Source organism: Venustampulla echinocandica (assembly GCF_003357145.1).
Source record: "Venustampulla echinocandica strain BP 5553 chromosome Unknown scaffold_1, whole genome shotgun sequence".
NCBI lineage: Eukaryota > Fungi > Ascomycota > Leotiomycetes > Helotiales > Pleuroascaceae > Venustampulla > Venustampulla echinocandica.
In genome coordinates this window covers 4003305-4028158 of record NW_022474206.1, presented here as the reverse complement: position 1 = coordinate 4028158, position 24854 = coordinate 4003305, and the positions used below count along the sequence as shown (strand labels likewise).

Here is a 24854-nt window from a genome sequence, read left to right as displayed (position 1 = left end):
GCAGGGGCTCCCCTTAACTCTGTTCGGCTAGCTCAAGTTACGATAACAACACTGGCTCGCGATAAGGCTTCGCGACTGCAGTACTGTTGTAGACCCATGACGATGTTTGTTTATCGAGTGTCTGCCTCGCGATACTTTCCGCCTGCTGTAGGAAGTGGCAGACAAGTAACGGGAGACAGGCACAAAGGTAGTTGCAAAGATAGATAGGATGGACATACACCTCCACTTATGACCCAACCATTGCCTAGCCTACAACAATGTCTTCTAGTCCAAACGGACCCCGTGATGATGCCATGGAGGAGGACGCGAAAAGTCAGGACGGCCAGGCAGCACTAAATAGTGAAGAGGATCTTGATGAGCAGTAAGTTATTTAAAAGTTCCCTCATGATAATGAGCGATAAAGCTAAGTTTCAAGGTATCCCGACCGGCCTCATAATCACTCTCAGACACTTTTCTTTCATGATCTTTTGCTCTCTCTCTTCAATCCTCTTGATGGCCTCAAAAAGCGACCCACAGGTCCAGTAACTGCTCGAGCCAAGTTGGGCCCGGGCAGCTCAAATCCATCGCCGCATGAGGCTCGGCGCATCATCATCGGGAGATTCATCTCGCGATGGCGTAGCGATGTTGGCGATGATTTCTATCCGGCACTCCGCCTCATTCTTCCCGAAAAGGACCGCGATAGAGCCATGTACGGTCTTAAGGAAAAGGCCATTGGAAAACTACTGGTGAAATTGTTGAAGATTAGCCCAGACTCTGAAGATGGATACAATCTTCTTAACTGGAAATTACCAGGCCAATCAACCGCCACTCGCATGGCGGGGGATTTTGCTGGCAGATGCTACGAAGTAATGTCCAAGCGAGAAATGAGGACTGAAGTCGGTGATATGAGAATCTCTGAAGTCAATGAACTGCTGGACAAGCTTTCGGCAGCTTCAAAGGAAGAGAACCAGCTACCCATATTTGAACAATTCTACAACAGAATGAATGCAGATGAGCTTATGTGGCTAATTCGAATAATATTGCGGCAGATGAAAGTTGGAGCTTCTGAGAAAACCATACTAAGCGTGAGTTACCTGTGAAGTTCTAGATATCAACTAAACCAGTTCCCAGATTTGGCATCCCGATGCAGAGGCTCTATTTAATGTGTCCTCCAGCCTTAGGCGAGTTTGCTGGGAACTTACAGATCCAACCAAATTGCTCGAGGGAGAGGAGACAGGAGTTGCACTCATGCAATGTTTTCAGCCACAGTTGGCACAGTTTCAATTGCATTCATTTCAAAAGATGATCGATAAACTAGGAGTGACGCCTGACGACCCCGAGTTCTGGATCGAAGAGAAGCTGGACGGCGAGAGAATGCAGCTGCATATGGTTGAAGACGACAATATCCCAGGCGGCCGACGGCTTGCGTTTTGGTCTCGAAAAGCTAAAGATTATACGTATCTATATGGAAACGGTTTCGATGATGATAATGCGGCATTGACAAGACATATCCGTGATGCTTTCGACCCTAGAGTGAGGAATATCATTCTTGACGGCGAAATGATTACTTGGGACCCCGACACCGACAAAATGGTAGCCTTTGGCACTTTGAAAACGGCCGCACTGTCTGAACAGAAAAACCCCTTTCAGAAGTCTGGCATCCGGCCACTTTACCGTGTCTTTGACTGCCTATACTTGAATGATCAGAACGTCACAAGGTTTATGTTAAAAGACAGACGAAAGGCATTAGAAGGAGGGGTAAAAAATGTCCATCGCCGGCTCGAGATCCATGGCTACGAGGTCGCTGATAGCGTTGAAGCTATTGATCCTGCGTTACGGAAGATTGTCGCCGAGGCCTCGGAAGGACTCGTTCTGAAAAACCCCCGGTCCATGTACCGTCTGAATAGCCGGAATGACGACTGGATGAAGGTGAAACCGGAGTATATGTTGGACTTCGGAGAATCTCTAGATTCTGTGGTGATTGGTGGGTACTATGGCTCTGGGCACCGAGGAGGCGGCATTGGATCGTTTTTGTGCGGTCTAAGAGTAGACGACAATCATGTGGCAGCTGGTAAGCATTTATGATTGTTAGATAACCTCAAGACTAACATATTTCTGTGAAGGGGCGAATCCTATGAAATGCTTCTCATTCTTCAAAGTCGGAGGTGGTTTCAGAGTAGAAGATTTTGCCGCCATCAAGCATATGACAGAAGGGAAATGGCATGATTGGGACCGCCACCACCCACCAACGGAATTCATCGAGCTCGCAGGTGGTGATAGACAGTTTGAGAGACCAGATGTTTGGATCAAGCCGAGCGATTCAGTCGTCGTGGAAGTCAAAGCGGCATCAGTTGGGGCATCTGATTCATTCCGAACAAATTATACACTGCGCTTTCCCCGGTTCAAGAAGCTACGAACCGACAAAAATTGGGAAAGTGCATTATCATTGTCCGGATTCGCGGCATTAAAGGCCAAAATCGAACAGGAATCATCTGTGCAAAGAGCGTTCGAGGTAGACAGAAGAAGAGCACCGACGAAGAGGGTAAAAAAGGAAGTTGTCATAGCAGGGACTGATAAAAGAGTCGAGACTCCATATGCTGGGCCCCAAACGGCGGTCTTCGAAGGGTTAAACTTTTGTGTTATGACTGAGATGCTTCATCCACAAAAGAAACGCAAAGCAGAGATTGAGCAGATTATAAAAGCTAACGGTGGGAGTATATTCCAAAGTCCCACCGTAAAAGGTGATATGATATGCCTGGGGGAGAAAAGGCTTGTCCCCGTTGCCAGCCTAATCAGAAAAGGAGACACCAATGTTGTGAAGCCAGCCTGGGTACTGGATGCCCTGAAACAGACAGAGATTGATGGGCCCGAGCGGAAAAAGTTCTTGCTGCCTTTTGAGCCAAATCATATGTTCCACATGGCGGATGATGCCAGACAGGATATCACGAGCCATGTCGACGAGTATGGAGACAGCTATGCTAGGGACGTCACACCAGACGAACTTAAACAAATTTGCGACAACATGATACTACCAAAGAATTCTCAGTTCTCGGCCACTACTTTCCTCGCTGAACTTGAGGAGCACGGGCATGGACTCGGCGAGATGCCTGGCTCGATGTTTGCACGATGTGTTGCTAGATTTTTCCCTTCAGATCCTCCTCAAGAAGATATCGACTCTCAAATGGCCAAAACCCACTTTTTATTTGGTGGAGGTGTTGTGGCTGAAAGCAATACTGACAAACATATTACTCAATATGTGGCTCTTTCCGAGGACCAAGAGGTGCTCAAATCATTAAGGGAAGTACTTGCTTCGCGGGTTGGCAGAGTGCCCAGGATCGTTGGATTGAAATGGTTGCAGGACAGCTGGAGCGAGAGTACCTTACTAGACGAAGACCGCTACAGTATCAATCCGAAGGCAGCTGCAAAGCACTGAGGATTAGCCATGGTGGCTAGAACCGTCGAATTTTGTTAGAATATGGGAGTTATGGGAGTTCCCCTGGCCGGCTGGTCAAGCCACTTAGGCACCCCACTTGGCATTTCTCCACCACAAAGGAGAAATGAGATATGTGTACTCGCGATGAGCCGAATACACGGATATCATCGCATCCCATACTAATTAGTATGGCACATGATGACGGAGGCCCTGGGAAGCCATTCGGATACCATCGGTATTATTTCCTTGAGTCACCTGATTGATCACCTGACCCCATACATTCATTTGCCTATATATGTGAGGCTTTCACCCCATAGTATTAGGATTTTTAATCAATTCAATTACCCCATTCCATGACCCATTCTGACCAATCAATTACCTGTATTAAGTGTACCAATTTGGGTCCCATTAATCAACAAATTTCGAGACTTGGAGGGAGATGAGGACAGGGCAGCGGAGAGGTTGGAGACACAATGGCATGAAGGTAGCATCCCTAGATAATGCGCCGGTTGGTAATTGTAAGAAAATGATAGCGGATAGTAAGCTCCCTGTAATGGAGTGTTCCGTAACTGGAACATGTCTCAGATTGCTGTGTGGGAAGGTAGGAGTAGGCCTATAGAGACAGCTTCGCCTCGAGTAAAACCATACTTCGTGCCAACCCTGAATCCATGTCTGAGTAGGCAGGTAGATATACATACAAATTAAATAATAGGGATCGTCTCCAAGCGGGTGCTGATTAGAATGGCTTTGTACCTCTATATACTGTAAGGCTGCGAGGTATATCTTGATAAGCCCCTCACCTACGTAGCACCTTGTCAACCAGTCGAGCCTGTGCATAAAAGTCTAGGGTCCGGATCCGTGCGCGTAGATCATTGTGGCGCGCTCTAGCCAACGAGGCGGAGCAGCGATTTTGTCGCTGGATTATTTGCGTCGAGGCCACGAGGGAAATAATATACCTACTTTGTACAGTACAGGCACACGAGCTACAACTCGAAATACCTAGGTACCCACATGACAATCTTACCGATACCTTTCCCGCGAAAGAGAAAGTACCACGGCCCAGCTTGTGGAGACTACGATATCATCTGCGAAAGATCATCTCGCCAAACCAGCCTTGCGATTCTTGTCGGATGACCACGCTGATCCGAGCCATATGTCGACGACAGTAACCCTCACGATGTCGCAAACGGCCGGCAGTGGGACAGCGTGCTGCCCGAATTGTGGCATCGGGCTTCCGAGTCATTCTGACATGGCAGCAGAAGCACAGAAGCAAATCGAAGACCTACAAACACAAGTGCGCTTGCTCACAGAAAAGGCTACCGCGACAGGTTCGTCCGCACCCACTCCCTCGATACATAGTGACGAAGGCTTACAGATAGATAGTGGACAAATGGGCAGACTATGAAGACGAGATCCAACAACTCAAAGCGCAACTGCAGCCGCCACAGCGAACAGACTCAGCCAGCGATACCGCTGGCAGATCCGATAGCCCAAGTCGATTTTCCTACCTCCCCGTACAAAACCGCCTCTCTTCCTTCCTGTCACCCCGCAAATCGACCCCGAATTTACAGCAGAACCCGCCGCCCCCATCCGCGACGGACTTAGCCGCTGCGCTAACCAGAGAGCAAGCGCTACGGCAGGCCGCGGAAGGGAAGTTAGATGAAGCTAGTGGCGAGCTGGAGGAGCTGAGTGCGCAACTGTTCGAGCAGGCTAATGAGATGGTGGCTACGGAGAGGAAGGCGAGGGCGAAGTTGGAGGAAAGGGTTGCGGTTTTGGAGAGCAGGGATGGGGAAAAGAGGAAGAGGTTGGAGAAGCTGGAGCACGCGATGCAGAGGATTGAGAGGGTTAGGGGGCTTCTGGCGCCGGGAAGATGATTATGCCTGGTGGCGGACTGATCGCAAGTCTACGCTTAAAACGCGCCAGAGGAAAAGTAAGCTGGCCAGAAGGGGCCTTGAAAGATATATCAAATCGAGAGCCAGATGGTCATTTCGACGGCCACCAAAACGAACCCCGTCCTTAAATACCATACTTACCGACGTCGATGCAAATGCATTACATCACCATGCATACCGCTTTCGAGATCAACCTCCTCCCACGGAGACGTTGCCGGACCCTTTATCGAGCCTTATAGCCCTTGAGACACCGGACTTCGAGCTCTGGGTCAACGAGCTCTGGCTCGACTTTCTCATCGAGCCAACGCCGTATTTAGTAGCATCTTCTATTTGCTATCTGGGATTTGTATTGCTTCTTGGGCAATATTATACCCTCGTATGGCGGCTTGGATGTTTCATATTTCAATTTGTACCCTGGGATGATGATATTGCGTGGGGATACTCTTGAGGTTTTGCAGCCTACATAGTCATGTGTTATGGACTCTGGGTGGGTATGGGCATTGGATTTTACATTTATTTATAATTAGGGCGTGAGACTTAAGAATAGGGAGGCAGTGTATAGATACCCAGATGACTAACGGTAGATTAATTAGTTACATATAGAAGAATGCGATACCAACATGTCCAAGATGCTCGAGGAAATAGGGCTTTCTTTTATGGCGATCTATAGGAGGATGCGATTTAATTTCCTCTGTTTAAATAAATCAGGCCTTCTTAAAGGGCTTGGGGGTTTCCATATGGAGTTAAGCGCTTGAGAATGCTATATATTCTAGGATATCTACAAGATTTCCATTCTACGGCCCCACGATATATGAGAATGTTCTAACAGAGTGCAACATTGTCACTCTATAATTCCTAAACAAGAATAGTGCCTAAAAGGACCGAGACTTTTCAGCCGCCGCAATATACTACTGGGTATCAAGTCTCATTTCTCATAAGCTGAATCTGTGTCTATTCTACGAACGAGTCCCACTAACTCCCGACCTAGGCAAGTCCCTTACCCGGCTTACTTCCCAATAGTCAAAAACAACCTATCTCCAACATCTCCCAAGCCAGGTTTAATCATACCCTTATCAGTAACAGACTCATCCACCCCCGCAACCCAGATGTCGACGCCCTCTGGCCACTCACTAGCAGCTTTAACCAGGCCGGGTGCTGCGCCCAAAACCGCAATTACAATTACTCTCTTAACGCCCCATTCCTTCAATGTTTGGATGGCAGCAGCACATGTACCTCCCGTTGCAATGATGGGATCGAGGAGGATGGCAAGTTCGGAGGCACCTTCGTTGGGGGCGTCCGAAGGGGTGCCGGCGGAGGGCCGGTGGTAGGGGAGGTTGTTGTAGTACTCAACAGGCTCAAGGGTGGTGGGCTCGCGGAATAGACCTAGATGATGGACTGGGACAGGTTCGGGTAGAATAGTTTGGAGGGCTAGAGGACTGTTAGTTTCACGGGTATTAACTGTGGTGTGGAACGGAAGTGTCGGTGAGCCTGATAACGGGGGGTTGCAAGGAAATATGTGGAAAATGACCTACCATCGAGCATCCCCAAACCAGAACGGAGAATAGGAATGAGAGATATTGTAGAGGGTGCGATAGTAGTGGTTGTGTACTCATATCCAAGGGGAGTCTTGCTCTGTTTCAAAGGCGGGGTCAGTAACAGCGTTTGTTGACCACGGACACTAGAATAGAAGGAATAGAGCACGTACAACTGGCCCAGATTTCGTTGACAGCCCAGAAGCAAGAGCCTCACATGCAATAATTACCGAAATGTCATGGACCAGAGCCTTTGTCTCCCTGGTGTTTGCGGATACATCTCGGAGCTGTGATAGCTTGGCCTGAAGACATGGGTGGGTTGATGCGTGTACATTTGGTGGTAAAGTCTGCGGCATCTTGAATTTGTTATTGTTATTGAGAAGACAGTAGATATGTTAATTTATTGATTTAAAGGAGGAGATAGCTTAATGGAAAACGTGAGTACAACCCGTTTGCAAGATGTGTACAAGTCCAAGTAGTCACTGAACCCAGTGAGGTTCACCAGTGGTTGACCGCGTTGCGTCATTAGGTAAGACAGAACGCGAAATCAGGTGCAACATCAGATATGCTTCGGCCTTCTACCGTACAGTAATTAATAAAGTACGATGGCGGCCGCTGGAATCATAGCTGATTGGTAACGATAAGAAGGCAGCATTTATGAACGGAGCATCTGATCTTATAGATGGGATGGCACAAATTATCCGACTTTCCATTTCCAGGGAAGCAGTGCTATAGCCGCCAAATTCCGCATCACAACCACTAGAAAGGCCTACTAATGAGATTAGAGCTCTCGTGGCCCAGGGCGAAAAGTGATGCCTCTTACTGGGTGGTTTAGGATGCTTAAAACGCACGTTCGAAGGACTCTACTTCGTAATCGGCCCTTGGCCAAACGGCCTGCTCGTGCTGCACTGACTCGAACTCGGATTTTACTACCTCAAGGTTTCCGTCTAGTGGCTGGCTCTGGCGGCATCAGCTAGATTCCGATCTGAACATTAATAAGCATCATCGCCATGAATGACGCATGTCGAGCTTGAACAATCAAGACTCAAGAGTCGAGAAACCGGGCACGAACCATAACGCTGGGAAAGACTATCTCTCATTTATCGTAACGGAACGGAACGGCAGGCGGTGAATTGTGCATAGCAGGCACCCAGGATAAACGGGGTCCGATAATGAAAATATCATTCGGCAAAGCAACGCAACACAAAGATGCAGCTGAGAATTGGTGCCCGAAGGACCCCTAGCCAATGCAATGTGGAGTAACACGACAGGCGAGCATGGAACCTAGGGAATTGGATTCACAACCGCTTATCTATTCTAATCTGTTACATATGCTTTGTTCTTTTGATCCATTGAGGGAGGGAATATTGGGATCTTGTAGCCACCAACCCCACGTCGAGGATTGATAAGCCCGGGATCACCAGACAGATTAATTATTGCCGCTTTTCGCTCTTCGCTTTTGGGCGAGGACGGGTTTCCAGCATAGTGGTTCCGCACGAGGAGGGAAGGTCGGCGTCGGTAAAATGGAAGAGGATAAAGAAGCAAGAATACTACGTAGCAAAAGTGCTTCCTCAACAACAGAGCCAACATCAAGAACCTTCTTCGAACAAGTAGTCACGCTAGTGTGGTACGAGTTATCGGCGGTCATTTAGTGATTTAGTGTCCTCGCGTGTCACGGGACACAACGCCTCTTACAGCAAAGCGTACAGCCCTGCAGTGCCACTGTAGCGACTGAGGGCTTCGTACGTAGTAACTTGCAAGGTATCCTATCCAACTGAGCACTATCTCCTACGGCCCCCCCCCCACACCTCGACTCCCTCTCTCTTCTTCTCCTTCTTCGTCTTCGACCGACCCTGACGGTGACTTCTCTTCAGTTCCCAACCATCCTCACCCTCGTCTACGCAGACGCTGTCAGATCCTCCTGCTCCTGAAGAACCCCCCCGGAGCCGGAGCCGGACATGCCTCACCAAAACCACCAGACCGAGCTCTGCAACGAACTGCTGGTGACTGTTCAAGGAATATTTTACAGATAGTCTCTTTTCCCCCTCCCAGCTTGCTCTGGGAGAGTCCTGGGAGCCCTTTCCTACCCAGGAACGTGCACCCTTCTTCATACAGAATTTCTGCCCACGTTATCTATCACAGCGTTGCTACTACTCTCAAGTCCGCTTGGAACCACCATCATCTGCGGCGGCACATATCCTGGCTGGTACCAGTCGGACGATGATTACGCTGAGAAGTTATCTGTTCACTTCCCAAGACTTATCGGCAGCCAACCTCAATACCACAAGCAAACGACGAAGGAAGATACCTCAAAAGGACGACGATATGTCTCCCTCTAGAGGAACAACGACGAGGGTCACCCCCGCAACCCCTCCCCCTACATCCACCAATCCAAGTCCGAAGCCTACGATACCGACTTCACCGGTGGTTATTCCCGCTCGAGGATATCGCGATAGTTTCCCCGAGAGTCACAGATCCAAAATTAGGAACGAATATCAACATGGGGGGAGGCGCCGGAATATACACTCTGCGGATGCGACATCTCCGTCAGTAGCGGCACTTCTCGCCATTACCCAAATACCAAACCCAAGGCTACATACTGCCGGCCGAACCCGAGCTCGTCCAGAGCAAAGGTTGACAGTGGATGCCGTATTACAGCATACGGGCGTTTCTGAGAAGGAGTTTAGTATGTCCCTTGGAAAAAGCCAACTGGACTTACTTCTCAGTCCGCCAGAAGAGTTGGAGGATGAAATCGCAGGGAGTGATAATGGCCAAGAATCAGTCACGACGATGTCAAGCGAATCCGTACCATCACTCGACGATGATTCCACCAGCGAGACCTCTCTTTCTCTTAATTCTTTGTTAACGCCGAGCTCTCGAGGAAGGAGGTCGCTACCATCACGCAGGGTGCCACCATATACTTCACCTCCTAGCTCGATTACTATGGAAGACCATCCCTTGTCGGACCCCGATATCGACATTGACCAGCTCGATTTCAGAGTATTCCAAAATTCACAGGGCGGAGGAGAAGCGACGCCCACCGTCGAGGTCCCAACACCTCCACGCAAGTCAGCCTTCAAGTCGAATTTGACAGCATCATTACGAGCGCTACGGTCTGCGGCAATGTCACTCTCTTCACTCACAGCACCCATGATTACACCCGACGATTTCCTCACAAGATCAATCATTTCTATAGACCCACAAGTACCATTCACAGATGAGCGCATGCCCCCTCGCCTTGAAGACACCCCAACTCCAGCACTCAGACGCTATCTTAATCCGACCACCAATGCCCCTATAGAAGCCCATATGACCCCATCTCGGTCTCAGGCGCTCTCAGAGACGAAATGCACTGCATCTATCCAGATGGAAACTTACAAGATTTCCCGTTCATCTAGTGGTATTTTGCCAAGCGTTATTAGTCGGCGGACGAAATCTACTGAAGAAGTTTTGGTGGAAGCGGCCGGCCCGGTGGGCCGCCAACGGGAGATGCGCGAAAACAGCGACTTCATTCGGATTGCAGTTATGGAGATGGCTATGCGGAAGAAAGGCAAGCTGGATGACCAGAAGCCAGGCCGAGCGAAATGGGCTCTACCTCCGAGAAAGGTCCCAACAAATAACTACGAAATTGGAGCAGACGGTGTACCAATACGATGGATCCCCCAGGTCCAATGACCAAAACCGATCTATCCACTACCTTAAGCCCTACTTACGCAACGTCACCATATTATTACGCGCCACTCGTTAAGTACCATATATTCTCATCGCCTATTTAGCTACAGGGAACTTGTCTAGCTCCAATAGTCGCTAAAGGACAAGCATGGATTTTGATATCTCCGCACCCCAACCTGGGAATGGAGCTTTTGGACGGATATGCAGCATACTCAATAAGGAGTAAGGCAGGTAAAATTCCAGAGCTAGGACCCTCCGGGGTAGAGAGACGATCATAATGGTTTGCCCCAATCAACTTGGCAATATTTTCAATGTCTGAAAGCTCATGTCTTGAAGAGACGTCCTCTGAACAACCAAGGGTCCAAGACGGGCTTTTCTAAGGATGCCATAGTATACCTGATGTGAAAATGCATTGCGGGATCGGCAGCGCCCTTTTGCTTACATGGGCCAGGTCTTTTTTGGATTGGCTGGGCATATTTGACACGAAGGAATCCATGTTACAATTAGATACGGAAAAAATATTCTGCCCCTAGCTTCAACCGGTCTGAGAATTGTGTCGTCCTCTGTGGAAACGGTAGGTACCGTTCAGCTAATGGGGAGCCTCGGGCGTTGAACAAAAATTTCCCATCCTCGCCCACCTAATTTACAGTATTGGGAACGTGCCGAGTATGCTGTGGTTTGACCGATCTGCTCAGAGCTTGGGATAGTCTATCTTTCGCAACTAGACCTATACTCACATTGCCCTATCAACCTTAAGCGGTTGGATGTGGTACGAAGTGGATAGCTAATCTCCCGGCGACGCGCACCACGGTGAAACAGACCATGGCTCGCACTCAAGGACATCAAGTTTCTTAGATAAGTATAGAGATGGGTTATCCGGTGTATTGGGCCGGCCAAGTTTCATGGTATAGGAGGATTAAAAGCTCCTTTTTTTGTGTATTCTAATTTGTAATTTCAAGTCGCTATAATGTAGCGTTTTGACAGTACAGAAGGAGTTTGGGATGCATCATTAAGGCCATTTCAGATGGGCTAGATGGAGTTCAGCAGGGCTTTGCGTTACGAGCGATATTATTATCTTTCATCTCTGGTTATCAGAAAATATTTGCTGGTCTTAGTTGGACATAGTGGGAGCGTGTTAAGGAGAAGATGAATTATAGAGGATACAGGTATTCGAGGTCATGAGACAATTGCAAGTCAATCTATATTTGCAACAACTTGGTTTGAGACTACCTAACATGACGTGTTCGTGTTCTAAATCCTAATAAGAGCCAACTATACATAGGTACCAAACCTAATCGATAGGTTTTATAATGCATATAGTTTGACGGTGTTTAATAGATTCAGTGCGTACATCAGCAACTATACATTGGTGGGTATGGATTCGGACGTAGTAGAGATTGATAAGTCTGCTTAGTCATACGGCTCACCCGGCCCATCAGGCTGTGGGGCTCCTGTGGGCACATACAAGGGGGGACCTCCCGAGATGTCGAGCTTAAGTTGCTCCGTACAGAGCTTCTAAGGTTTCCACCCAAGATACATGAAAATACCCATGAACCTCCGCATACATGCTCACCCTCGCCATCGCACCACGCCGGATTCACGACGGAACCTACCTGTTTGGAAGCTCGTGGATAGTCGATGAGTACTACAAGAAGATCGACCCAGGGCAAGGACCCAGCAGCTTCAACAACTCAAAGCGCAGCAGCTCTTCAAGGAGCTTCGTTAGCATTCAGAAAGATCCCTCCACCTGTCAAACCAAAACCTCTGGTCAATATCTATAGTGGGAATAATGGAGCTCTTGCTGCGGCTACAAAGGCTGGGGAAGCACGGAACGATTCCTCGACGGATAAACTAGATATCCCGGGACATGCACAACGGGCAGGACATTTGGGATATAATGGGAGTCCAAATAATAAACCGTCGGGAATTTATTCGAGCTCTGGCCGAGATGAACTATTGCGCTCAGAAACGAGCCAGTCAAGATCTCCATCGTTTATAGCTGCTACTCTTGCAGCATCGAGATCTCCCTCTCGAAGTCCAAATACAGCAAGTCAACAACAACAATCGCCCTCGAGTTTTAGGAGAGACCAGCGCTTTTCAACGAGATCCCCATCCCCGGTGAAAAGCATGAGTTCTTCAACCGACAGCCTTAACCATGCACCGCTAGATGTAACCCCGATTGCCCCGACTACATCCTTAATTTCCATGTTTGAAAGTACCGGAGCGAAATCGAAAAGCCCTTCGTCAGTTTCAAAGCCAGCAAGTTCGGTTTCCCAAAAGAGCGAGCCGCCACCCTCGCCTTCTCAAATTTCTCTGTCCCCTACGAGAGGGCGAATTCCATTGCTTTCACCTCCCAAGCCTCAACAACCAGAATTCAAGGCACGAAAGTGCCCAGTAACACAACCCGCGTCCCCCCGACCTAAAGCCCAACTCGAACTTGGCAAGGCAACGGCCCCTACAACCTTAGCCAAACCGATACCAATCCCAAGGAGGTCAAGATCCCAATCAGAACTTCAAAATGAAGAAGATGATGCTTCGTCAGATGATTCTTTTGTATCTGCATCCGACTACAGACCTTCGATGGCACAAATATATGGCCGGGGGGGACGCTTAGCATCTCCCTCATCCGCTTCAATAAACTCTTCTGTAACAGTTGATTCGCTAGCAAATGCAATAGTTGCTAGCAGTCTAGCTTCTTCCAGGGCTGCCTCGCCGTCAACATCTTCAGGTAATCGTTTAGTCCCTCCACCTCCTCCACCAGCTCGTCGAAGTCCACGACACCGCTTCCATCACCACGGTAGTTCAAGGACCCCTAGTCCCTTAAAACATACAGGACTAAGGACAACCATGAGAAAACCGAAATCAAAGGAAGATATCAATGAACGGGAAAAGAAGCTCAAGAGGAAGCACCTCATGAAGAAGCATCCGAATAAGCATCATGAGGGTGACAGGAAGCGGTGGAGGGATCAAATTACTGAACGGGAACGAAAACGATGTGAAGCTGTCTGGGCAAGTAATAGGGGGTTATACCTGTCATCTCCCGGATCAGAAAACTGCGTGTGCAATCTGGTAGTAAGGGATATCTGGTCAAGGTCACGGCTACATCAAGATGTTCTTGAGGAAGTCTATGCGCTGGTTGATAGACATGGCAACGGGATGCTTACGAAGGAAGAGTTTGTCGTTGGCATTTGGATGATCGATCAGAGGCTGAAAGGGAGGAAGTTGCCCATTCGAGTCAGCGGCAGCGTTTGGAGAAGTGTAGGTGTTCTGGGAGACGTGCAAGTAAAGAAGGGGGGAAAAGGAAAATAATAGAGGGAAGGGGGGATGCAGGGTGTGTATAATATTAATGAGGGATGGGTGAGCGTATTTCGATACATAGGATAATACCCCGGAGTTGCTTGCGGGTGATACGGCGTTTGGGTGTTTGTTCATCGACTAGGATTGTGGAAACAGATTAGGCTTGACATCTTTTTTCAGTTTGCGGCTCTGGAAACGTTTCTGTTTTTGTCTATAAGTCGAAGAGTACCAGGCTACTTCGCCAACCTACCTAGGCACCCAGGTAGTGTAGCTTGGAAATGGTCGTCATTATTACCTAGACTAAGGCGATTGCCAAGAGCTTTGGGATTCAAACCACAAAGCTTCCAGCTTGAATTGAAGTCCGAGTTATGGTATATAAGCCAGCGGTCCGATTTCCCAGGCGATCTACAGCGTTAGGTTTGTGGAGATGGAAGATTCTGATCGTTGAGAATTTATGTGGGGTGAAAATCTCGATGTTAGAATCTGAGCATGTATACTTTTTATATAGCACATAACAGTGAGAGACAGGATCACTGCTAGGGAAATGGCAACCGATTTCCACCATCCTCATCTTGATACCGTTCGTGCCAGCAAGTTGATCGGGGCAGGTAAGGGAGCGTCGCGGTCACAGGTTATTGCTGAATCACACACAAGAGGTTGCTGAAAGTTCATTGATCGTAGAGCATGTTACATTTTTTGCACTGCCCGCGCTCATGATATCAAGCAATCCCATGCCCCATGCAAAGTGACCAAATGAAAACCAACCACTCCTTAGACCTCGGTTGTAACTCTGGCCTTGGGGTTCGTAACCTTGACACCCAGTTGCTTAGCCCGCTCAATGATGGTAATTCTCTTCCTCGACGAAACGGCGTGGCCAATCCTGCGTGGTATTAGTACGTATTTCTTCTCATCTCGGTGTCCTGCTTTGAACATACTCTGCGGCGAAGGTCTTGTTGTGCATGAGGAGGAGATCGACATCTTGGATGTTGTTGACCAAGAAGGCCTTGTGGCCAGATGGCATCATGTGGCGGGTCTTCCTGTTTGCTCCGAAACCAATCTGTATATTCCAATCAGCTCACATCCTTGATTTTGCTCCGTCGAAGATATCGGGCGGGTCGATATATTCCCAATCGTCTCTCTTCCGCTCATTCCCATCCCAGATTTTATTGACGTACCGATGGCATGACCATTTGTCCCTTGAACCGTCTTCGGACACGGTTGTCAATACCCTTTGGCTTTCTCCATGATGGGTCGACACATTTGAATCTATCGCTCTGATGTCTGTTGAAGCGCTTGGTGCCTGTAAAATCATTTCGTCAACACCTTTCTACTTCGAAGCAGCCCAAGCAGCAGTCCAGGCATTCTCATTCCCGTCCTTGTGGGACTTCCATATTGTGCCGTGTCGTGTCGCGAAATCTTCGAGATAATGGTCGGGGAGGGTCTGAACATACGCTTCTTCACGATAGGAATATGCTTCTTTGCAGAAACCATCTGCGAAATCGTCAGCAATCTAGATGGCAAGAGGAAGCAAACAAAGTATGCGCTTCCGATGGGCCTATCTTACCTTGTCGTCGTTTCTGTGGTCGAAGTTGGCGATTGTAGATGGAATTTCTTCACTTCTCGACTTTCGATAAAATTGACGTTCGTGTGTGGGATTTGGTGCGGCAAGCCGGCCAATAAGATACTAGCGCCTTTTCTAAAAAATTGGCTAGCCGTACCATATCATCACGTGATTGTTTCTCACTACCTAGGTAGGTACCTAGGTACCGTCTAGCAGGGAAAGAGGGAGATGGGGGAGAGAACTTTGTGACTTTTGTAAATTTCCAGTTGGGAAGTGCAGTATCATTCATTTGTGGTCTATAAGCAATCTTTACTCAAGGTTCATGTCGCAGAATTCAGCGACAACCCCTGGTAGTGCTTGGTGCTATCCTATAACTCCATGGAAACGGCCCAAATATATCAAAACCGCCACGTTAAGTGCATCTATGACTACTTCAAGAGTCTCCTCATTGCTGAGCGCACTGTGCCTGCGCACCTTCTTCATCATCGTCATCCTCCCACGCGCCACCAGCTCGTGGATCACCCGAATTTGCGCCGAACTACATCAGATTAGGGCTGGATTCGTGACAGAAAGGCATTCAACTTACATCTTCGATATCTGCGTCCGAATTAAACTCGACCTCGTCGGTTTCGGTGGCCTCAATCGGTGGCTCAGGCTTTGGAAGACATTTCTGAAGACTAGCAAACGCAGCCGGATCTTCAGTCCAGCCATGTTCAGGAAATTCGACTTTGACCATGAGATACAGGTCTCCTTTCATATCAGTCTTCTTTAGTGGCATTCCCTCACCAGGAACAATCAGAACTTGGCCTGGCTTCAGCACCTTGCCTTGAGGGTGGGTCATCTGGATACCACGGCCGTCAAGGTGCTTTAGAACTACCCTAGAGAAGCCGGTCAAGGCCTCAGCGAGGGTAATGTGAAGGTCTGCGGAGAGATCGTCTCCAGCTCTTTGGAAAACATCATGATCCTCTTCCACCAGTGTGAAAACAATATCTCCAGGTATTTGATCGGGTACTTGGTCTGCCTCCCCCTCAAGAGTGATTCGTTCTCCTTCCCGGGCGCCTCGCGGGATGTAGATCTCCAAGACCTTCTTTTCCGAGGTTGTACGCTTCCCTTTACATTTCTTGCACCTATCCTTCTCCTTGAAGATCTTCCCAGTTCCCGTGCAAGAATCGCAAATATTCCTCTCTTGAGTGACGAGCCCCGGGCCGACCTGACGAAGTCCGACCGTAACACCATTTCCCTTACATCTCTCGCATGTTTGTGGTTTGGCTTTCTCTTTTCCTCCGGTCCCCTTGCAATGGCTGCAAATGATGTTCTTGGTGCTCGCAAACTTGACCGTCTTTCCTTTATAGAGCTCTTCCAGGGTAACTTCGTACTTTTGTTCTTCGTCGCGTCCTCTTCGTGGTCGCTTTGGCAAGCCACCTTCTCCTCCAAATGGCATACCACCGCCCATGCCGCCGCCCATGCCAAACATTTGAGCTAGAATGTCATCCAAGTCGACTCCGCCACCCATGCCGCCCCCTCGACTAGGGTCGAAAGCGCCCATGCCATGGGTATCGTAAAGATGTCGCTTCTCCTCATCGTGGAGAATCTCGTATGCCTGGCTAACGCTTTTAAACTTTAATTCAGACTCTTCTCTCTGATCTTCTGCAACTTTATCGGGATGGTGTTGTAAGGCTGCCTGTACATTGGTCAGCGGAGCTGCTTGCGAGACGGAAGCGATAACAGACCTTGTGGTAGGCTTTTTTGATTTCAGATTTGGTGGCAGTCTTGGAGATACTGAGGACCTCTGTTCAGAATTAGCATTGTGGCTTTCCAGTTTCTGTGTACAACCCACCATAGAGATCGATCTCTTCAGTTGTTCCGTTGGAAGCCATCCTTCAGGCTCGGTGGAGGGGTAGATCGTTGATTTTCAGGGCGGTGGCGGGGTCTTTTTGGGGACTACAAGGTTGGATACGTCGGCAGATCTTTGAATGACCTAGGAAACTCAAATCATGTGCCGGGACGGTAAAACAAGGCGGAGAGATGCAGTGTTGGACGGTGGTAGAAATCGCTGATATATTTTATCTTAGCGCGCATATGTTTGGTGAAGAAAGCTCGGACCAGCCGGGCTGTGGTGCAACATAAATTATTCACCGGCGAAGTACGAGTAGCACAACATAAGTCCTAGAAAACGGACAACGCTTCCACGATTGAGGTGAAATCAAAATGGTAGCAACTGTACGGCTGCTGTTGTCATCGGCGAATAGAACTAGGGCATCACGGTGGATTTGCCATTCTTGTCGTGGCATCAAACATGCATCGACATCCACGGGCAAATCTGCCCTTTCCGATGCCTCGGGGGACCTCCGAAATCTGGGGCCGGCTCGAACACGCTTTGCCCCCTCTCCAACTGGATCTCTCCATCTGGGGTCTTTAAGGACCGCGCTATTTAATTATCTAATAGCGAAAGCAACTGGTGGCCAATTTCTCCTAAGAATTGAGGATACCGATCAGGTGATCAACCCTTCTTTCAGCTACCAAAGTTATTGTTTTAACTGGAGCAGAAACGGACAATACCGGGGGCCGAAGAGAAATTATTCAATGATCTAGAATGGGCTTGTATTCAATGGGACGAGGGTAATACCGCTACTCATCTTATGGAACGACTGTTAACCTTGTCCAGGTCCAAAAGTTGGGGGGCCTTTCGGCCCCTATAAACAGGTAAGTCATATATATCACCTCAAAATACGCGCTCTCTAACACAACTTAGTCAGAAAGAACTGAAATATACCGGAAAAGTTCCGATGAATTATTGCGCTCTGGAGCTGCCTACAGATGTTTCTGCTCACCTGAGCGTCTTCATGAACTCGCCGAATATCGGAATAAATTAGGACACGCTCCTGACTATGATAGAAAATGTACTCACATACCCAAAGAAGAGTCAGATGATCGAGCTGCGAAAGGAGAAACCCACGTTGTGAGGCTGAAAATGCCGGATGTTGATGAAGGTTATACCGATTTGGTTTATGGTTTTGTCTGGCGACGGAGTGATCCCAAGCTGAAAGCTCGCTTTTCAACTCTTGGATCATTTGATGATCCAATATTGCTCAAGACAGATGGTTTCCCAACCTATCACCTTGCAAATGTTGTTGACGATCATCTTATGGAGATCAGTCACGTTATCCGCGGCTCGGTACGTCTTCTTTCCCTAGATAGATGTACTTATACTGACTGTGACAAGGAATGGATGTCATCTACGCCAAAACATATTGCTCTCTATAAAGCGTTTGGATGGCAACCCCCAGCATTCGCCCATGTGAGTCTACTTGTTGACACCAATAAGCAGAAGCTCAGCAAACGAACTGGGTCCGTGGACATAGGGGCGTGGCGGGATATGGGCATCTTTCCAGAGACTCTAGCTAATTTCGTTGCTCTCCTTGGATGGTCTCATAGAAATGACAAAGATATCATGGGCATGGAAGACCTTATAAGAAGCGTAAGTCTCCCTATGATTTATCGTTCGAACTTATGCTTATGTTATATTCAGGCTAGCATGAAGTTTACCAAAGGAGACACGATCGTATCATTTGAGAAGCTCTGGTTCCTCCAGAAGCACCACGCTCAGCGCTACGCCCCCATGGCCAAACTATCCGGCCCCATTGACCCACGCCATGACCTTAATAAGTTAGCCGTTCTTCCATGCATCAAGCTGCTTGAAACTCATAAAGCTGGGCAGAAGCCCTCTTTCTATGAGTCACTCCCAGCAGGGGAACGGAGAGAGGATTTTGTGCGCTCTTTGCTATGCCAAGATGCAAGAAACTACACTACGCCCATAGACTTCGTCAACCGCAATGAATATTTTTTCATCGCACCATCTAAAGAGGATCTTGTAGGAAGTCTATCTGCTTTAGAGTTGCATGGCTTGCCAGGCGGGACATCACCTCAGGTTAGCCCAGAGTTGTTGGACGAGTTCGACAGATTTGCTCAAATCGAGAGCTCCAAATGGGATACCACTCTAGAGATCAAAGTCATGACGCACAATATTGTTGACGGAGCGTCGTCAAAGAGTGCCGCTGAGCTGGGGGGAGAAGAGCAATCAACGGAACTAGCCATTGCTTGCCGGAAACGCTGGTCTACCCTGGTTCATAAGTACATCCGTTGGGCGCTCGCTAGTGGGAAGCCGGGTCCGAACAGTGCGATGACGATGGGTATCTTGGGGAAGGAAGAGACAATGAGAAGGTTGGCTGCCGCGAAGGAGATTATACTAAGTGCAGAAGAACATGTTGGTACACAGGATGTGGATTCTGGGAGCTCGTCACCCAAACAGCATGCTACGGCTCAGGGGCCCGCCATGTCTGAGTGAAAATGAGCATAGTTTGCCCCAGGTCAGAGTTACCTATGATCTAGCAGCAGGTTCGATCAGGACTGGGAATGGTATTTACAGGGGCAATTGGAGCTTGCAAGCACTCGAGCACAGTCAAATTATGACTTTTATCCTTGTACGATACCTAGAAGATTGTAGAATTAGGGAAATAGTGTGATGTATTATATTGAAACTCATCGTATGCGTTCGTAGGCTAAAAATTCCCTTTTCATAATCCTTCCCACTCGCCCAAAACTCCTCTATTACGATTGATACGCCGAGTAATGCCGCAAAGCTTCTAAGCTCTCCTTGCTGCTGCCGATTTTATATTTGACCAGCGATTCTCATGTCTCTGTTGAGACTGCAGCCGGAGGATCTTGTTTCTGCCCTGCTTCTCCAAGCCCATTGAAAAGCTTCGCCTTAATCTCTCCAGCCATCAAACCAGTCAGTTCCTCTCCTGCAATCTTATTACCATCTCTCACCGCTTTGTCCATCTTCTCATCAACCGCTTTATTTACATGCGTCCCTACTGGGGTTCTGCCAGCACGTGCGACCGAGCTTGCAGCTTCACGTATCTTGGAGCTTAAATCAAGCATTTGCTTGCTACTATATTCCCGATTGGTGAATAGCGGGCTTTGGCTAAGAGTTTGGACCCAGTATTTATTCCATAGGAGCTCCAACAGATGTGTATCGAGCGAGCTCTTGAAGTGGGAGACCTCTAGCGAATAGTATCGGCTGCTGTGGGCACCGAAATCCTCTATCTTAGCAAGAGGAATGGTCTGATATCCATCGTCTGCGCCGGAGTTTGCTGGCTTGTAATCCTCGGGGTATGTTCTGAAGGCACCGATCTCAACTTTGCCGGCTGAGATGGTGCGATCGGGGTCAATAACCACAGCTAGGAAGGGATCGCTGAATGTCTGCTGTGTTGCCTGGGTGCTAACATCGATACCGCTGAGCCAGCAGCCGTAGCCTGGATGGCTGTGGTACCATCCCACGGCGTTCTCTAGTTTGCCCTGGTCACGGCAAGCCTGAAGGTAGGCCACCATATATTCGTTTGCCTCGTCTTGAGCATTGACTCGGGTCTCTGTCCCCTCGACCGGCAATCGGAAGGCATCCGTGACGATAAATGTGTCCCCCGAGATCTTGCCTTGCATCAAGCCCATGATTTCTAGGGAACCTCCGGACCGTGCATGCATGACCATCTTCAGGAGTGCCACGGCTGAGATCCGGACATTCTTGAAGTAGTGGGGTTCGCCTTTCCATGGCTTCCCATCATTCACGGCCTTCTGTTCTGCAACATCGTACGTGTAGAGGGCATCTCGTTCTGGATCGACCAGTTTGATGTTGTTGTCCAGCTCTGTTATCGATAAGAGATGAGCAGAGCTTCAAGGGAACGAGAGGGGCTGGTCGTGGATGCATGACTTACCCCATGTCTTAAAGGCCGTGTCCATGATCGCAGCGGTATGGAAAGCCTGAGAGCTAGAATTGGCCGACGTTGGTTGGAGGTTGAAGGTTGAAGGTTGGTTGTGGAATACGTAGGTAGCTACCTAGGGCACAGTAGATATACGAGTTATCGCGAGGTCGGACACTGTACTGTGGGTTGTCAGCGGGAAAAGGAAGAGTTCCAGCCTTGTGCAGTCGCTAGCTAGCGGGCCGCGGGGCGAGGCTAAAACCCTGACCCCCCGTTGAAACGTTGAAACAACCTGACGCGCATGTTGCCGGGTCAACCAGCGAAAATACACTCCACTTGCGTCCTCCAACCTACGGAGTCCAACCACAATCCCACCACAGCACCCGCACCCGCACCAACACCAACATATACAAACCGCGACTGGCATGCAATACCACCATTAATGAGTTGTTCATTCAATTTCTCGAGGGTTTCGCAGTCGCGATCACGCATCGATTGCTGCTGAACTGTCCGATAAATCCCCAAACCCCACAGCGTTGCGCGGCCATCCACGGCGACCCATTCGTTTCCCCGGCTCATATCGGGCGCTGCAATACGTCGCTGAAATAATATACGCGCCTCATTTCCATCGCCCACCATGGATACAAGCTATCTCTCTTCCCAGGTGTCGACAATCATTGGCCAACTTCACGGTCTCTTCGACGAGATTGGAGTCCCCAGCCATGACCGAGAGTCCCGCGAGGCAGAGGTAAGTTATACATGCTCTCCTCATCCACCAAACTTCCACTGACCAACACAGCTCTTTGCCGCCCTGTCCGAAACTCTACACAGTCAAGTGCGGCAGGTCGCGACCGAGAAGAATGGGATGGCCGAGGAGGCTCAACGGATCATCACCACTATCAAGCAAATGGAGGCTTCGCTGGACGATCAAAGCGCCCGTCGTGAATATGAGACCGAAGCCGAGGACTTGAAGATCACTTACCCGTTAATACGCTGCCTTCAATTGCTAAAGGAGAAACATCAACAAATATCGAGGCTTCACAAGGAGCGTTTCGAACAAGTTAAAAGTAGGTTTTATCGTTGAGGAGTTGATACTGGGCATCGCATTCTTGTAGCCGCTGCTGACCATCCCGCAGAGCTTGTGCAGGCCCTAGAATCCTACTCGTCTCATCTGGAATCGTCCTTTATCAAGATTGCCCTACCGCCCACCGCTCCCAACTCCACTGTTCCGCCAACCTTTGACCTCTCCCCCGCTTATGTCACGGCCCTCGATGACGAGTTCACACGAGTATACGAAGAATACACCCGCCGGGTTGCGACAGTAAAGGCACTCTCAGAGAACATCATCCAGCTCTGGGCCGAACTTGGCACTCCCCAGGCACAGACAGATGGCATGATTGTTAAATACTACCGCGATTCCCCTGAACAACTCGGTCTTCACGAGGATGATATTGCTAGATTACGCCAGAAGCGAGACAAGCTATCAGATGAAAAGAAGTCGCGCGAGAAGCGCCTTAAAGACCTTAAAACCACGGTCGAAGCGCTATGGGGCCGCTTAGGCGTGGAAGAGTCCGAACGGAAGATATTCCTAAATAGCAACCGCGGCTGTGGGGTGCGCCAAATAAACGAATTCGAGGACGAACTTTCAAGACTAAACGAACTGAAGAGACAAAACCTCCACTTATTCGTAGAGGACGCACGGTACAAGCTACAAGATTTATGGGACGGTCTGTACTTCTCCGAGGAAGAAATGCTGGAATTTACTCCCGCATTCTCAGATGTGTACAGCGATGCGCTTCTTGAGGCACATGAGCAAGAGATAGGTCGTTTGGAGGCACTAAAAGAACAACGAGCCCCAACTCTAGTACTCATCGAGAAACATCGGTCTCTTGTTAAGGATCGCAATGATCTACAGGCCTCAAGTCAAGATGCGTCACGGTTGTTAGGGAGAGGTCAAAAAGGCGAGAAACGTGATCCAACACGGCTGCTGAGGGAGGAGAAGATGAGGAAGAGAATCGTAAAAGACTTGCCAAAGGTAGCGGCCGAGTTAAGAAAGGTTCTAGAGAAATGGGAGGATGAATACGGTCGCCCCTTCTTGGTTCACGGAGAGAGATATCTTGACGAACTCGAAGCCTCCGAAGCTAAGCCAGCCCCTGGCCCTCGATCGAAGACACCCGCAGGCCCGCCCCCTTCTGCCGCGAGGAACCAGAAATCTGCTCCTCCAAGTCGTGGGAATAGCGTAATGAAGGCACCACCACCACCTAGGGCTGGAGCGAAAACGCCAACCGCTGGAGGAACCCTAAGAAGGAACCCAGTTGCAAATTCCACAGCCCGTGTCAAATCACCCTCGAAGATCCCCGCACGAGCGCCGTTATCCAATCTTAATCATGGTAATAACTCTCCAGAACGCCGACCTGCGCGCCCAGAGTCAATAATTGATACAGACCGTACTCTTCGTGGAAAGATGGGACCGCCGCCTAGGGCTCCTCCTCCAAAGATGAGAGATCTTTTCGTCCCGCCCCCTGCCCCGACACCGGTATCACACCCTCGGGCTGAAAGCGAGCTCTCTAGCGGAAGTGTGCGACATGTCTCTCCTGAAGATCCGTATGGTTATCCACAAAACCACCAATCTCGACACCAATCCTACAATGAGCTCAATTCCTCGATGCGTCAGAATGAGCGCTTTGCTCCCTCAGGTTCATACCCAACTGCACCACCTAGCCGCCAGATCTCGAATACCTCCTCAGCCATCACGGCAGTATCGGGCAGCGAAAATTGGGAGACGTATTCAGAGGTTTCCGAGCCTGAACAGGATGCGTCAGATGACTATTATGCGAGACTTCGTGCTGCTCGTGGAAAGCGCTTTACCCCTGACGACGGTTATGCTCCCCCGCAAGGTGGGCATGTAAAGAAGCAGAAGGGTTTATCACCTTATGGAGCTCATGCTGGTCATGGTCTCACAGACGCCCATGGCAACCGCATTGTATCGGGTAGTGAAACCAATTGGACGGATGAAGATGCTTTCTAAGCCAGTTTTGACTGTCTCCGGGTTCATAACTGTGGTCTTTTGTCTCCTTTTCATGATTTAGAAGGGCGCATACGACGGCATGAGGAACGCATTTGATGATCATGGTTCCAACGCATCCATCCTCCTTTACCTAGCGATGGCGCTATGATCGAGTCTATTTCTTGTATTTTGATTTTTGTTTCCCGGCATGATATCTTCTGTTCAAGTATTCAACTATTAAGAGGAGCGCCGCCGTGGCCTGCGTCCGCCTCGTGCTCATATTACTTTGGGTTTGGAGGTCTGCTGATTTTTGTGTCTTTGGAGTACAGTGGTTGGAAGTTGGGGGGTATCACGGCGTTAAAAGCGGTTCTGATACTTTAACTGCCTGGAGTAGAATTCACATAAGATTCATATATCTTTTCCCATAATTTTGCTGCTGGCTAGTGATGATCTTTGATTGCCGCACTCACCAATCTCCCTAACTCACCCTAATCGAGACTCTGAATTTTGGGTTAAGTTTAGGACAGTACACGTTGAGGTTTCTTACTGTAATCGAACCGGCAGTATTTAAAACGGATGATTGGAAAGCCCGAAGCTGAACTGGCTGCTTGCACTGTCTGTAACTTACCGGTTGTAACCAGGTAGTTCCATAGAGCTCAGCATCACTCAGTATACTGATTTCAATTCATCAGTGAGGTGTCTCATACACAATCAGAGGTTTACGA

At 49.0% G+C, this 24854-nt stretch overlaps 9 protein-coding genes across 9 annotated transcripts; 6 read left to right on the top strand and 3 right to left on the bottom strand.

The window, feature by feature from the left end:
• Window positions 1-257: 257 nt before the first annotated feature.
• On the top strand, window positions 258-3412 carry BP5553_03855 (DNA ligase; the record flags this gene model as incomplete). The annotated part of the gene is made up of 4 exons (XM_032012478.1): window positions 258-361; window positions 416-1064; window positions 1111-2050; window positions 2103-3412. 4 exons carry the CDS (start codon window positions 258-260, stop codon window positions 3410-3412), a joined length of 3003 nt encoding a protein of 1000 aa, XP_031872171.1.
• A 1177-nt stretch (window positions 3413-4589) lies between these two features.
• On the top strand, window positions 4590-5286 carry BP5553_03854 (Uncharacterized protein; the record flags this gene model as incomplete). Its single annotated transcript, XM_032012477.1, has 2 exons — window positions 4590-4740; window positions 4796-5286. The coding sequence occupies 2 exons, from the start codon at window positions 4590-4592 to the stop codon at window positions 5284-5286; spliced, it is 642 nt and encodes a 213-aa protein (XP_031872170.1).
• Window positions 5287-6310: 1024 nt separating this feature from the next.
• On the bottom strand, window positions 6311-7192 carry BP5553_03853 (putative uracil phosphoribosyltransferase; the record flags this gene model as incomplete). The annotated part of the gene is made up of 3 exons (XM_032012476.1): window positions 6311-6732; window positions 6837-6936; window positions 7010-7192. The coding sequence occupies 3 exons, from the start codon at window positions 7190-7192 to the stop codon at window positions 6311-6313; spliced, it is 705 nt and encodes a 234-aa protein (XP_031872169.1).
• A 1864-nt stretch (window positions 7193-9056) lies between these two features.
• BP5553_03852 (Uncharacterized protein) lies at window positions 9057-10511 on the top strand (the record flags this gene model as incomplete). The annotated part of the gene is made up of 1 exon (XM_032012475.1): window positions 9057-10511. One exon carries the CDS (start codon window positions 9057-9059, stop codon window positions 10509-10511), a length of 1455 nt encoding a protein of 484 aa, XP_031872168.1.
• A 1635-nt stretch (window positions 10512-12146) lies between these two features.
• On the top strand, window positions 12147-13817 carry BP5553_03851 (uncharacterized protein; the record flags this gene model as incomplete). The annotated part of the gene is made up of 1 exon (XM_032012474.1): window positions 12147-13817. One exon carries the CDS (start codon window positions 12147-12149, stop codon window positions 13815-13817), a length of 1671 nt encoding a protein of 556 aa, XP_031872167.1.
• Window positions 13818-14576: 759 nt separating this feature from the next.
• On the bottom strand, window positions 14577-17243 carry BP5553_03850 (Ribosomal protein L32e; the record flags this gene model as incomplete). The annotated part of the gene is made up of 9 exons (XM_032012473.1): window positions 14577-14685; window positions 14741-14862; window positions 14981-15105; window positions 15257-15296; window positions 15370-15382; window positions 15828-15904; window positions 15953-17047; window positions 17097-17155; window positions 17204-17243. The coding sequence occupies 9 exons, from the start codon at window positions 17241-17243 to the stop codon at window positions 14577-14579; spliced, it is 1680 nt and encodes a 559-aa protein (XP_031872166.1).
• Window positions 17244-17574: 331 nt separating this feature from the next.
• On the top strand, window positions 17575-19711 carry BP5553_03849 (Glutamyl-tRNA synthetase; the record flags this gene model as incomplete). Its single annotated transcript, XM_032012472.1, has 6 exons — window positions 17575-17862; window positions 17913-17985; window positions 18032-18069; window positions 18119-18541; window positions 18590-18844; window positions 18896-19711. 6 exons carry the CDS (start codon window positions 17575-17577, stop codon window positions 19709-19711), a joined length of 1893 nt encoding a protein of 630 aa, XP_031872165.1.
• A 344-nt stretch (window positions 19712-20055) lies between these two features.
• BP5553_03848 (Mov34-domain-containing protein) lies at window positions 20056-21162 on the bottom strand (the record flags this gene model as incomplete). The annotated part of the gene is made up of 2 exons (XM_032012471.1): window positions 20056-21068; window positions 21138-21162. The coding sequence occupies 2 exons, from the start codon at window positions 21160-21162 to the stop codon at window positions 20056-20058; spliced, it is 1038 nt and encodes a 345-aa protein (XP_031872164.1).
• Window positions 21163-21759: 597 nt separating this feature from the next.
• On the top strand, window positions 21760-24150 carry BP5553_03847 (Uncharacterized protein; the record flags this gene model as incomplete). Its single annotated transcript, XM_032012470.1, has 3 exons — window positions 21760-21870; window positions 21922-22189; window positions 22259-24150. The coding sequence occupies 3 exons, from the start codon at window positions 21760-21762 to the stop codon at window positions 24148-24150; spliced, it is 2271 nt and encodes a 756-aa protein (XP_031872163.1).
• Window positions 24151-24854: the final 704 nt, after the last annotated feature.